The sequence below is a fragment of the Eschrichtius robustus genome, chromosome 9, assembly GCF_028021215.1.
Source record: "Eschrichtius robustus isolate mEscRob2 chromosome 9, mEscRob2.pri, whole genome shotgun sequence".
In the NCBI taxonomy this organism is placed as follows: domain Eukaryota; kingdom Metazoa; phylum Chordata; class Mammalia; order Artiodactyla; family Eschrichtiidae; genus Eschrichtius; species Eschrichtius robustus.
Genome location: NC_090832.1, coordinates 31,511,218 through 31,526,128, shown reverse-complemented (window position 1 = coordinate 31,526,128; position 14,911 = coordinate 31,511,218). Strand labels below are relative to the sequence as shown.

Genomic DNA, 14,911 nt, shown 5'->3' with positions numbered 1-14,911 from the left:
CCGCGAGGCCACGCAGGGCGATTCCTGCAAGTGTTCTGCTGGTGGCCGGGGCTCGAGGCGGGGAAGGCTGGGGGGGCGGCGGGGGGGAGTTCAAGACGAGCCCACGTAAAGGACCCAAAATAACCCACACGCAAAGCGCCCGCCATCAGACAGGAAGCCAAATAATCCAGGGCGTTGAGTTGCTTTCCCCTCATTCGTAGCGCCGGACTGCGGGCGCCGAGCCAAGGGTCTGGCGGCAAGGGGCGGGCGCGGCGGGCGGGACGGGGCGGAGCCGGGCCCGCGCGGAGCCTATTAAAGGCGCGGCGGGGCGGTGGGAGCCGAGCGTTCAGGGCCACGATGGAGCGCGACGGCTGCGTGGGGGGTGGGAGCCGCGGCGGCGAGGGCGGGCGCGGCCCCCGGGAGGGCCCGGCGGGGAACGGCCGAGAGCCGGGCCGCGGCTCTGCCGCCGAGGCGTCCGGGGAGCCGCAGGCGGCCTCGTCCCTGCTGGCCCCCATGGACCTGGGGGAGGAGCCGCTGGAGAAGGCGGCGCGCGCCCGCACGGCCAAGGACCCCAACACCTATAAAGTGCTCTCGCTGGTAGGTCCCGGCCGGCCCGGCGCGCGGGAGGGCGGGGAGGGCGGCACCCGCTCCTGCGCTCCGAGCGCGCGCCGTCAGCACCCGGGGCCCGGAGAGAGACAGCTTTTGTGCCGCTCCTCTTCGCCTTCTCGCTCTCCTCTGCGGGCTTTTATCAGTGCTCATCACCGCCGAGCCTTCTCTTCCCCCTGGGGGAATAGTTCACTCTCACTTGTATTACTGATTCTCAGAAGGGCCTGTTTATGAAACCAGGCTGTTAAAAATCGAGATCTTTAGAAATCCCACCTCTTCCCGCCCCGCCCCGCAAGAGAACACAAGCTTTTTCGTGGGGAAAAATGACCAGCCCGAAAATTGTTGGTCTTAGGAAGGACCGACAAGGTGTTTTTTTTGTTTTTTTTTAAATTTTATTTTTTAATTTAATTTTTTACCTCTTTTGGGGGAATCTGGGTGCAGTATTGATGACTTTCCTTGCATTAACCGATTCCACTTGAGAAGATTTAACAGAGCTCTTTAAGTTGTATCAGGAACTCTAGAAAATACTTTTTCTCTTGGCTCTGTTTAGGAATTTCCATGCAGCTGTTCAGAAATTCCGTCAATATTCATGTTATGTGAATGTGAAGAAAAGTTAATGATTCTTTGTCTACTCTTTCAATCATAGGTTACACGGTTTTGGTTGCTAACAGAAGTACTCACTCTCCCTCTGCTATTTTGTCGTGACAGTTGCAGGATCCACAGTCAATTTTATGAAATGTGGGGTGGCTTTTCATTCTACATGTATGGTAGGAAGTGCTGGGCTGAGAGTCAGAAGCCTGGGTTCTTGCTTTCATGGCCGTTATTAATTGCTGGGGCCTCGTGTAACTCTCCCCAAACCTCAACTTCTTCTATGTTAAAATGAGGACAACATCACTTCTATGTGCATCAGATAAGATTATTGTGAGGGTCACTGTGCAACACTGTATGTGTGGGAGTAAATTTGAAAACTACAAGGAGATATAATCATTTTATTGTATTATATGGAAGTGACAGTTCTATGTATAGTGTACCTTAAAGCATATACTCACTTACATATTATGATTAAACAATGCGGTGTAGAGGATATCTTTTCTGATTTTTGAAGTCTTTCCTTTCATAAGCATTTCCATTTTCACTATGTCTTGGGTATCGTGGAGATGATACAGTGCTCTGAGGAACCAACATTCCTAGACTAAAGAGATGGTGTCATATAATTAGTACTTAAAAATAAGCCTAAGATTCAAAGGGTAAGTGTCCCAAAACACATACTGTTTGTATCTCAAGATACATTTCTGCATCATATGTCACTGTTTAAGAACACCTGATATTGATGAGAACTTAGTTTTAGTCTTTTGAGCCACCTTTTTTGTTTTTGTCAATGGAAGACCTTAGCTTTTGCAACACTATCACTTAACTTAGTATCAGTACTTTTCAGTGTTTGGCAGGCATTCAATAATTGTACGTTGAATCTGTATGTAACTCCCGTGTGAAATCACTTCTACATGCCAATCTACAGTCTTGAAAGTTTGGTAAATTGTCAGTTGCTAAATTCCATTTTAAAATCTTTCCTATTCATTTACTTATAAATCCACAATAGGTATCAGCAGAGATCTGCCTTTGCAACATGCATTTCAGTCTTTGACACCTGCAGTCATCTGGTCAAAAAGCATTTCTTTATGCTCTGATGATGCAACTCTGGGCTTTGACATGGAAGTGTCTTTAGTACTTTTACAAGTAGGACAATCATGAATAGTTTTTATGCCATTAGGAGGGGTCTCTTGCTGTAACACACGTTGAATTGGACAGAATTCTTACTTCATGACCTTTGATGAAATACAGTGGACCATTAATGTACACCAAAACTCACTGCTGTGTTTTTGAAACTCTTAATTAATGGTTTCAGGTGAAAGTGAAACCTCTTACCCATTCTTCTTTCCCTTCCCTACTTCAATACCCTTCTTCCCTCTAGACTTTCCCAAATGATGCACTTCTAAAGGGAAAAGTCTCCAAGAGGAGCTTGACAGTTGTCATCAAAGAGCTCTGGGACATGTCTTCCAGAGAGAAGCTGCAATTATGGGATTCCTTTTTCAGGTGAAACATCAGCACGCTTTTCATAAACCTGAAGAAATGGGTTGACTAGTTGCATCTGGGATTGGGATTACAAGAGCCCAACCACTGAGGTGGTCCTCAGCCACACGGTTGTTATCTAGTAGGATAAACACAAGAGTTGCCTTCTGGAGAGATAAGCAGTGGTGACATGACTGTTGCATTTTTCTGAAAGTGTTTCAGATAAACTTAAATGCCGGAGGTATGTGAGAGTAGATGCAGAAGGGACGATCCCGCCCTACCTTGGCTTCTCCCCCATTTGATCCCTAGGAAGACCACAGGCTCTGCTCTGGAGGCTTTGGCCCTGGGCTCTGGAAGTACTCATGCCTAGGCACTGAGCCAGACTGTGGAAAACCCCAGAAGGGCAAATAAGTACATGCTTCAGTAGATATGTTAGATCTGGATGCCTTTACTGGTTCCAAGTTAAGTTTTGAACTGAAATGTCAGCTTCCACTGAGGTTGGCCACGGACATTTATTTGAAATAACTTTCCTGTTCCCTGGCAGGTATTTTCAACCACGTAGCAGTACACTTCTCCACTGTACAGTAAGCTCTTACACGGCATAATTTTGTGTTTGTGACCTTCTGCTGTCCTTATGAATACATATACCTGTGTGTGTGTTCATAAGGGGCCTTGTGTGTGGGTGGCTGTGAGTGAAGACAACTTTCACCTTTTGATGAAAGAGTTCTTTGTAAGTGGCAGAAGTTGCCCTTGTTTATCAGACATTTGAGTGTGAAAGTTATGAATTCTGTTAGCTTTTCTCTCCCTCTTGCATCATATCATCTTATTTCTAGAATACAGCGTGGAGAATATTCAAGATAGTCCTCTGCTCTTAATCTGACTCAGAATTGACATTGCTTTTTGGTTTGTAAAATTTTATATCTGTCCAGCTATAGTGGAGCATTTTATTTCAAAAATGACCAGAACATCTTAGGGGCCAGAGACATCTCCTGTTTTCCCCTTATGGTGTTTGTTGCACGTGTTCTAATAACATGTACCCAAGGTTTCTAGGAACCCAGCAACACTGTTGTGTTTACTTCTGGGCCTAAGATGGTACCTCACACTCAGTGTCAGCTTTTGGTCGAACGAATGAAGTGCACTTTTACTTAGACTGAGTAACACTTTGACTTGGAAAAGGGCAAGATGGGAAGACTAAATACACAACCACATACCCATATGGCCAGCTGAAAGTCAGGAATCCAAATATAGGTGCATTAATAGAGATGACATTGGGTATCAATTCAGGGATAAGATCAAACAGGAATATCATTTGTTTAGCACATAGGGAGATGGAAGAGGCAGTGAATGAGTGATAAAAGTTCCCAACTAAGGCCAGCATACCGAAGAGGCCAGCAGGGCCTCCATGATAACTTGGATTCAGAATCAAGATCTAGCTACTGGGCACGCCCTCAGAAAGAAACAAGGCAGGTGCAGCCGTTTGGCAGGTACAAATAAGGCCATCCTTCAGGTACAAATGGGTCTCCCTGCTTATACCAAGGCATCTTCTGTTTTGGTGACTTTGCTGTCACACCCCAAATTCTTTGGAAGTCTTTGTGGCTCTTGTAGGGAACTGTTTTCTTCAGCATTGCTTTCTGTGACTTCCTTTCTTCTGCTTTGAGTCATATTCTGGTCTTTCTCTCTCTCACCATTTATATTTCAGCTGTTTCTACTTCATGCAGCCTCTTAGGAATACACAGGCACCCTTTCAACCCTTTTTTTTTTCCATTCTATTCCACTTTTTCAGTTACCTCTGGGCACTCAGTTTTGCCGTCTCCTGCCCCATCATATTTTAATCATGACTGTGAATCATGACTCTCGCTAGAGCCATGTTGAGAGACCTTATGCATTTTGTATAACAAAGATCTGGGGACCATTAACCTTTTTAGAATATTTATAGGAATTTTTTGTCAGCTTCTTATCTTCCTCCAGGCAACTCTTTTTCTCAGATATCAGTATTAAAGGCAAATGAAAATAGTTTTAAATTCAGTTTTGTTTTTGAGTTTGATAAATTCCATTGCAAAATATCTGCATTACTTTTAAGACATAGCAAATGTATTTCATCTATATTATGGACATTTTAGACAAGCCAAAGAACTTAATCATGATTCATAACTTTTTGGGAAGGTAGGTAGGGGGAAAGCCACTTCAAGTTTCAAACAACATAGGAACAAAAACCTTTTGGAATACAACTTGTAATTAGAGATCTGCCTATGGTTAAAATAAACATGCCTCCATCAACCATGAAATATCCCCCAAACAACAAAAATAAACAAGAAACCTTTTAGCAAATGAGCCCAAGGCAGAACATAGATTACTCTTCTAAGTTCTGTGCAACAAAAACTGATATTCAGAGTGCTGACCCAATATGAAAACCCTTTGGCATCAAACAAGAGCTAAGTTTTGTATTTACCAAGGAGAGAAAGTATAATAATATATTTAAAAGGGCTTCTCAAAAGAATGACCAGAATGTTCAGCTAAATATTAACTGGAACATTCTGTTCCCTGAGTATTTTAATTGTATGAGGTTTGATTACAAGAATTAAGATATTATTGATAGTATTTTTCATTTTATCCTCCCACTTTTGGTTTTTAGAATAATGTTTGGTGGAAAAGTAGGCGGTAAAAGTTCAGATGATTATTACATAGCACTTTGCACTTTCAGAAGCATTTTCTCGTATATTTTTAATTGATCCTTGGCATATCAGCAACTCTGAAATAGGAAAGTATGGTGACAGTCAATCCTACTTTACAGATAAGGAAACTGAGGCTCGCAGAGGTGTTTCTTAAACATTAGGTTGCATAGGAACCAGCTGGGAACTGTTAAAGACCATAGGTTCCAGGGCTCCAATCCCAGAGATTGTGATTCAGAAGATCTGAAATTATTATGGACTGAAGGTTTGTGTCCCTCCCAAATTCATATGTTGAAGTCCCAACCCACCAATGTGATGATATATGGAAGTGGGGCCTTTCAGAGGTAATTAGATTTAGATGAGGTCATAAGGATGGAACTCTCATGATGGGATTTGTGGCCTTATAAAAAGGGGAAGAGAGAGAGGCGATCTGAGCACACGCACCCACCCATAGAGGAAAGACCATGTGAAGACATAGTGAGAAGGCAGCCATCTGCCAGCCAGGGAAAGAGCCCTCACCTGATGAAGCAAATTGGTCAATTCCTTCATCTTGGACTTCTGAGCCTCTAGAACTGTGAGAAATAAATTTCTGTTAGTTAAGCCACCCAGTCTATGGCGTTTTGTTATAGCAACTTGAGCAGACTAAGATAGGAATGGATCTAAAGAATCTGTATTTTTTAAACAAGGACCTCAAGTTGTTCAGATGTAGTTGGTTCAGTTATTCCACTTCTAGAAACAGTGGGTTAAATTTATAGACATAAGTCACATCACGTGTAAGTAGTGGACTATGATAACTGAAAAGACTTTTGTTCTTTATTTTTTTTAAATTAATTAATTAATTTATTTATTTTTGGCTGTGTTGGGTCTTCGTTTCTGTGCGACGGCTTTCTCTAGTTGCGGCGAGCGGGGGCCACTCTTCATCGCGGTGCGTGGGCCTCTCTTGTTGCGGAGCACAGGCTCCAGACGCGCAGGCTCAGCAATTGTGGCTCACGGGCCCAGTTGCTCCGCGGCATGTGGGATCCTCCCAGACCAGGGCTCGAACCCGTGTCCCCTGCATTGGCAGGCAGATTCTCAACCACTGCGCCACCAGGGAAGCCCAACTGAAAGGACTTTTAACTACAGATTTTTATTCTGGACTAATGGCGAAACCCCCCCACCCCCACCCCCATTTATTTCCCTTTTATCAGTGTGAAGTCAATAATCATGTTATTGTGAGCTTCCAATGTATACAGATTTGGGGGAAAGTGACTTTCTTCTTAATCTGAGTTTCCTTGTTAATATATCTTTAGATGTACTACAACAGGAAAATAGAGTCATGATAGTCGTTTTGGAGTGAGTGAATTTTCGCACGCATATCTCATTTGTGGGTCAATCATTTTCTCACCATACCTTAGGACTTTACACAGATTTAGGTGGCAAATATCATATCACTGATGTGGTTTGAGACCCTTAAAGATCACTCTATCTTGGTTTTCAGGGAATAGTCCTGAGAAAGTATTGGGCTGGCCAAAAAGTTCGTTCGGTTAACGAATCTGTTCAATAAAGTTCTTGGTGAAAATGAAAAATGTCTTTTATGTTTACTTAAAACCGAAGGAACTTTTTGGCCAGCCCAATAGTTTATTCCTAGAGCTGATTTCTTTCCCTTGATAAGTTTTTTGGCATTAGCAAGCATCTGGAGCCTTTGGTCTCTCATGGAGAGAGAGAACTGAAAAACTCAACAGTTTTTTTATGATGCTATTATACAATAAAATAAATTTAGCTATTATTATGTGATTTTTTTTTTCCAAATAGAGTTTCATATTACTCTAGAGTACCTGTAAGTGATTTTGGATAAGTATGTTTAGAAGCAAAAGGTAAGACAGGTAGAACAAAGCTTCAGCCAGAGTATTTCAAGCAACAGTTCTGAAAGTGTGGTCTGTAAATCCCTGAGGGGTCCCTAAGAGCCTTTCAAGGGGACTGTGAAGTCTAAACCATTTGAACATTAATAGACATTTTTCACCCTTCTCACTGTGCTGCCGTTTACACTGCTGGAAAACTGCTTGCCCCTCAGCAGGAATCAGGGCAGTGGCACCAACTGTACAAGTCCTCATGCATCTGCAGTTAAAACCAAAAAAGCCAGTTTCACTTAATGAAGCAGTAAAAATGTCCTCAATGAAGCAGATTTTATTAAATTTGAACCTAAATTACCTTCCTTTTTAATGTTCTGTGCAACAACATTGGAGTCTGCCTTTAGCACGTCTGCTGCAGCCTGAAGTACTGTTGTTTTCTAGAGGAAAAGCAGTTGAGCTGCTGTTTGAGTTGTGAGCTGAACTAGCTGCCTTTTTCATGGAACACCATTTTTATTGGAAAGAGCAGCTGACAAACCGGTGATTCAGACTTGGGTATTTGGCACATACTTTCGCAAAAGTGAAAAGCGTTAGCTTGTCACTTCCAGGAAAACAAAATGAGGTACGTGCTGCCTGTCATAAAATTCGATCTTTTAGGTAAAAATTGAAATTTTGGAGAACTTGTTTCTGCCACTGTAAGCTCGACAGCGTCCCAATCCTTAAAGATTTTTCTGATGAAGTAGATGAGATAGTAAGGAATGTGATTTTTTTCATCTGGTACAATGACGTGTCAACATTTGGAAGAAATACGTATCTCAGTGAACCAATATTTTCCAAAGGACCAATGGATGATTTACAAAATTATGCATGGGTGTAAGTTCCAATCAAACTGCAAGATAGACTAATGAATTTTAATATAATGGTATGAAAAGTTGATTAATATTGTTTCAAGTTTCATGTTGCATTTCACCTTTAAGAAATTATAACTAAGAATTTTAGTCTAGTTTTAAATAAGAATGTACACAATTATCTGAAAAGGCTTCTTAGGGTCCTCAGTAATTTTTAAGAGTATAAAGGGATTCTGAAACCAACAGTTTTGAGAATATCTGCTTTAAGGAAAGGTGTGTTCATTCAATACTATTTTTAGTACTAGGAAGAGAGGGAAAGGAAATTAAGGCATATAAAAAGAATCAGCTATTTACAACAGTTTTTGTGTCTTATTTAGGTAAGGTCCTTTATGAATTTCAAAATACTTTTACATCTACCACCTGGTTTGGTCTAAACCACAGCTCTGCCATTATCTCCATGTTAGAGATGAAAAAATCATGCTCAGAGAAATTAAGGGGGCTTTCCAAGATCACAAAACTAGTATAATAATTCTCTTAATCTCATTGCTATAGCTTATTGAGAAATGAAGTCAGACAGAATTGGATTTAAATCCTGGTACTGTTATTAGCTGTTTTTGAAGGTAGGCAAATAACTTAAATTTCCTGAATATCAGCTTCTACAACCATAAGATAGGCTTGATAAAACCCTGTTAGGTGTTGTTAGGAGAATTAAATTAGATAAAGTATACAAAGTGGCACATAGTGTGCCCTGAATAAGTGGTCATTTTTCTTGTTATTTTTGATAAGCTTCAGTGTTACTGAATTTAAAAATTTTTCCTTATTCAGAAGACACTTTACATCTTTGCTACCCAAAGTGTGGTCTGTAGACTAGCATATCAGCATCACCTCCTTGGAACTTTTACAGAATGCGGACTCTTGGGCCCCACCCCAGACCTACCATACCAGATTCTATATTTTCACAATCCCCAGGGATCTGTCTGCACACTGAACTTTGAGCAACAGCACTCCCTAGGGCTATGAGGAGGCACAGAAGGCGCCCCAACTTGGATTTCTTTAGCTGGGGGTTCCAATCAACCCTTCTCCTGCCATTGACTTCATACATGTTGCTATGATTTAAAAAAAAATTACTGAATGTTCCTTAATGACCTCAACTGTGTTAGCGTTGGGTGGAAGTGGTGCTGCTGCTGGTTGCATTTACCCCCTTTCCTTCCTTGAACGTAAGAGGCACATTGATTAAAGTAGCCCCACCACTTTTGTCGTGTCTACAGGACATTTCATACACAGTCTGTTTCTTTAATTGCCTTTCCTTACCCTGCCTTGGCTTGTCCTTTAATTGCTCTTTATTGCTGTCCGCTGTGCCAGTCTTCTGCCTTTGCTGTGATCTGATAACACTCCAATGTTCTTTCCAATTCAACCATCCATCTATCAGAATATCAAGTAGATTTCACTTTACATTGCTCCATCAATAGAACTCTTCAATTCAAAGTTTCCACTTCAGTACATTCTCAACAATCTACAGTATACTTGACATAATACCACAACAAAGGAGTCTTAGACCAGGGCTTTTTCAGGTGGTGTTGAGGTATTGAGTCAGGTTTGATGTCTTTGGCACAGAGTTTACTCCATGATACTTCATTGTCCAAACACATTGGCTTCCTATAAAGTGCCACCCAGCACCATTTAGATTAGAAACTTCCAGACCAGGAGAAATAGGTGAATGAAGTATATTCAGGTGGGAAGGGGATGGGGTTAGGAGCACTGTGAATAGACTGTTGATCTTATCTCTTTTTGGATTAACCAGAGAAATAGTACAAAACAACTCTGCTTGTACAGTATTTAAATACCTTACTGCTCAGCTCACAGGAAGTGAACGTGAAGAATGTTGACATAGGAAAGTCTTTTTTTGCCTTTGTAATTTCTTGGAAACTTTCAAAGAAAAAGAGAACATTGATTTTTCTGGGAAGCTTCGAAGATCTTGAGAGACGGGTCATGTGAAGGGTCCTAAACTTGGATTCACAAGAATTATTTGCTGTGTGACCTTTGAGCAGTTGTTTCACTTTCTGTGACCATAATATGAGGGTTTTGGATTAGGTGGGTTTCTTCTAGGTTTTAAATCTTTGTATAGAGAGCTTATAATATTTTCCCCTTGTTATAAAGATACTACGTACTGCAAAAATTTCAGAAAGTATAAAAAAAGTATAAAGGAGAAAATAAAGATTGTGTACTTGTTATTATCTGTTATTAATATTTTGGTTTTTTCCCTCAGGACTTTTCTATGTGTATCACTTCTTTTTTTTTTTTTTTTTAACAAAAATGGGATCATGCTGCATATACTGTTCTATTTTCTTTTTTAACTTATATTTCCATTATGAAATTTTCCCATTGCTAGATGGCTATTTTTTTTTCTAAGTTTTTAGTTTTGGCTGTGTCGGATCTTAGTTGTGGCACGCAGGATCTTCGTTGATGCACGTGGGATCTTTCATTGCAGCGTGCGTGCTCTTCCTTGGGGTGCGCAGGCTTCTCTCTAGTTGTGGCGTGCAGGTTTTCTCTTCTCTATTTGTGGCGCATGGCTCCAGGGTGCGTGAGCTCTGTAGTTCGCGGCACGCAGGTTCTCTAGTTGAGACACACGGGCTCAGTATTTGTGGCCCTCGAGCTTAGTTGCCCTGCGGCATGGGAGATCTTAGTTCCCCGACCAGGGATTGAACCCGCGTCCCCTGCATTGGAAGGCGGATTCTTTACCACTGGACCACCAGGGAAGTCCTGCTAGACAGCTTTTTAATGCACCTTTCATGAATGGGATTTTGAGACTTTTATCAACTTTAGTTCATGGGGTAATCTTTGAAAGCATCTCTACTCATACCTCAGATATAATCATTCCCCAAGAATTTAAATATTTTTTAGGACACAGTTTTTGTTTTATTCATCCCTCAACTCCATCTCCATTGCCTATGTCTCTTCTTATGGTTCGATTATTAGTTTTCCGAAAATAATTACTTCCTTGCACTTTGTTTCCACTCAGAATTTCTCAGAGACTGCCACAACACATGTGGGAAATTGTGTACTCCTAAATGCACTCTTCTTTTCAGCCTTATTTCTCATTACTCAAGTAACAGTGTTACCACTTGAGGGCTTAACACTTAACAGCTTCATCCATTCATAGCAGTCCTGCAGGCCTGGGACATAGATGTGTAGCCATTTATTAGTCCATATTTGTCAAGGACTCAGAGCAGACCCATCCCATAGTAAGTGCTGTGTGTTTGTTGAATTCCCATATGCCTCTTTTGAGTTTACTCTATGTCAGACCCTATGTTAAGCCCTTTATCTGCTTAATTGGCACAGCTGTGTGAGGCAGGAGGGAGCAAACGTGTTGGCTGGTGAGTGAGTCTGGTATGGAACCCACACCTCAGGGGGACTCTATGTCCCATATTTTATAGGGGACTTGCACATGTTATATGCATAACTTGGATTTAGAAGTTCAAAGGGTTCAGGTTATTTTTCAACTTCTGCTGTGGTGGTACTTTGCCAATTTAGAGGGTCAGAAAGGGTCTCAAGATGCCTATCTCACAACAAAAGTTCCAGCTGTGTTGAAACACGCCTTCCATTACAGCTCAGATTTTTACTGTTCGCCAGATACACTTTACAGGGACCATTTCTTTTCTCTACCCCAGAAGTGGTCTTTCACCTCCTTTTTTCTCACCCAACACCAGGTACCCCCTGGGATCCAACTGAATTTATCCTCCCAAAGGAAACGCTCCTTTACTGCTCTTTGGCTTGTATCCCCTGTCCCTGGATCACTTAACCGCAGTTGCCACTTAATCATATAAAGGCCGTAGAGCTTAGTGGTTAAGGGCCAGACTGCTGGAGTTGAATCCTGTCTCTGCCCATAACTGTTGTGTGTCCTTGGGCAAGTCCCTTAACTTCTCTATGCCTCAGTCTCCTCACCTATAAAATGGAGATAATAATAGTAGCTACCTCACAGGTTTGTTTTGAGGGTTATATGAATTAATCTATATAAACTAATTAGAAAAGTGCCTGAAAGATAGTAGAGGCTAGATTAGGGGTTATTGTTATGATTATGGTTATGGTTAGTAACTTTTTCAACAAATATTTAGAGTTCCTATTGTGTGGGCAGTAATGGTTAAGAGGCTGGGGGCTAAATGGTGGTGAGGGGAGAGGAAAGACTTACTCCTTGTTCTCATGGTCCATCCCCACAGGACTGGATGTTTATCAAAAAATCCTGCAAGAGTGTCTCTCACTGCAGCTGTGATTGGTGCTGCCTAGAAATTATATGCAGGGCTGTGAGAGAGGGTAGTGAGGGGGAGTTGGCTTAGTCAGAGAGGTCTAAGAAGGTGTCCAGGAGGAAGTGACAGGCGAGCAGAAGAGGATTCTGAGGGGAGACAACAGCACATACAAAGGGCCTGGGGTAGCAGGGAGCATGGTGTGACCCAGAATTGGGAGATGACCAGGTAGCTGGTAGGCAGAGAGATGTGTGATGGGTGATGAGGCAGGAAAGGTAGTCAGGGGCCAGGGCCAGGCAGGGCCTTGCAGACCATCTTAGGGCTTTTGGGTTTTGTTTTAAGAGCAACTGAAACTCACTGACATATTTTTCTGTTTGCTTGGTTTTGTTTCCACTTTTGTTCATAGTGACAAAGTCTCATTTACATTTTGGAAAGGTCATTTTAGCTTTAACGGCAAGAACAAATTAAAGAGAGCATGTTGGGTGTAGAAAGAGCACCGTCTTATTTTTTTACTTGGCTATTTCATAACTACTTTCTCTTTTCTACTAGATTTTTAAGTTTCACATGTGACTATGCAAATTAAAATTTGCATGAATTAAAGTTAAAAAGCATAAAAAGGAATTCAGTTCCTCATCATGCTGGCCACTTTTTAAGTGCTCAGCAGTGATGTGCTGGCACCACCCTGTAGGGCAGCACAGACAGAGGGAACATTTTATCATCTTAAAAACTTGAATTGAATCATGCCAAAGATGGTGATATCATAGGGTTTTTTACTTTTATGTTTTTTTCCAGCAAGTAATGATGAAAATGTGCATAAAACAAATGTTGTTTGTTGAAGAAACATTTGTTAGAAGAAAAGAAGTTGCTTAAGAGAGTTAAGTTGTGAATGTTTTTACAAATGTAATTTTAAGATTCCTTATCCAAATGAACGCATGTAATTTTGTTGACTTAAGCCTAAATATACACATTAAAAGGTGACACATTTCTAAAATTATGGTTCGCTCCTAAATTATAAACCCCTATATCCATTACCAGATTTTAAGTTCTGTCTTTAAGTTGCCACTGTAATTGTGATTGAGTGTAATTGTGATTGAGTACCTAACCACTGGGTATTTAAAGAAAGTAAATGGTCATTTTAATCTCCCTGTTAATCCCATTCTCTGTCCTCAGGAAGAATACCAAAATTCCCTGGAAGTTGTCTTTTTGTTGTCTATTTCCACTGAGCTCATTTTTCGAGAATAAATGCAAGGTGCTCTAGTCATTATGTTCCAAAAATTATTTCAGCAAAAAACTAGAAATAAATCACATAAACTTAGCTGAACATGATGTTCTTTCTCTTTTTGTGTTTCTTCGTCTCTGACCTACCACCTGCATAGGCAGGAGACCTGCCTAGGCAAGGAAAACAATGTCGTTTAGACAAAGCCCATAGCCCTTTACCTCTTAGTCCGTCTGTTTCATCCTCCGCCTGAGGGTGGCAAGGGCTGTCCTGTACTGTTACTAAACTGGTTTCCTCTCTTTCCTGTCTTATGAGCTAACACAAAACTTAAAACATTTTTTCCTAAAATGACTTAATACTCCTTTTATTTAGTGAGTCATGTCTTTCTTGATTGTAGCTTCTAATGAAACAAACTGTTTTTAGGATTATTTTGGCAGTGCTTTTTTTTTTCCCCTTGAGATCCAACTGAAGCAAGATCTAATTAAAATATGTTTTGCATCTAGGAGACTGAGAATTAAAAACAAGTAAACTCTCAGAATGAAAAGTTCTTTGCCTATATTTAATTTAGCTTCGTTTATGCCTTGGGCTATATGTATGTGTCTATCTGATGTCTGATCATTTGCTATATGGCCAATTAGAAAAATAAAAGTCCATACCTGGTAATTTAATCAAGAGAATTTAATATAAGAATCAGTTACAAAGGTGTTGGAAGAGCTGAAAGCCAAACGGGATGGTATGGCAATGTGGCAACCCAGGGAATAGTACCAGAAAGAAGCTTGTACTACCTTGAGGGCAGGAAAGGCAAGGGGAAAAGCTGATGAAACCCAGAGCTGGCAGCCAGGACTTCCCTGTAGGAGCTGGGACCCTGGAGAGATGCAGCCCCTGCCAGGGGTCCTGTCTGAGGCTAGAACAGGGAAGATGTATTCTGACTTCTCCCGTCTTCCCACCCTCTGATCTTCTGTCAGTGTTTCCCATTGGCTTATCCTGCTCTGATGCTGGAGCCAGGGAGCCTGGGCAATATACTGATATTTACTAAGAGGTCATTTCTCTGAGATAGAAGCTCAGGAGAAAGGCAGTGTCAGAGTTTGGGTTTCTCAGGAAACTGACACTGAGATGGAGACTGGCATCCCAGGGGTTTTAACAGGTGTGCCCTTGAGATCAGCTCCTATGGAAGGAAAAGGACTGTGGGGAGGGTGAGGTGAGCTGTGAGGCGGTCTCTCTATGGAGGCCTCCGCCCACTCTGTGAGCTCTTCCTACTAGCGTGACCATTTAGAGCTGTCCAAGAGGGAGCTGGCTTTCCTGGGAAGGGGTGTGGCATTGGGCAAGTGCTCTCTTCAGCTGAGGCAGGTCCTTCCGGGTGGCACCCCCAGCAGCCAGGGGAGTAATTCCTTCCTTCCTGAAGGCAAATCCAGGCAGCTTGTCAGTCTCCACCACTGACGGCGGCAGATGTGAAAGCAGCGTC

The 14,911-nt window shown here is 41.8% G+C and overlaps 1 protein-coding gene across 1 annotated transcript in view; it reads left to right on the top strand.

The window, feature by feature from the left end:
* The first annotated feature begins 335 nt into the window (after positions 1 to 335).
* The window catches only part of ENPP1 (ectonucleotide pyrophosphatase/phosphodiesterase 1), a 67,313-nt gene continuing 52,737 nt past the window's right edge, over positions 336 to 14,911 (top strand). Inside the window, exon 1 of the mRNA XM_068550980.1 lies at positions 336 to 576. Within this exon, the coding sequence (XP_068407081.1) occupies positions 337 to 576 (240 nt within the window). The 5' untranslated portion in view covers position 336. The remainder of the gene's footprint in view (positions 577 to 14,911) is intronic.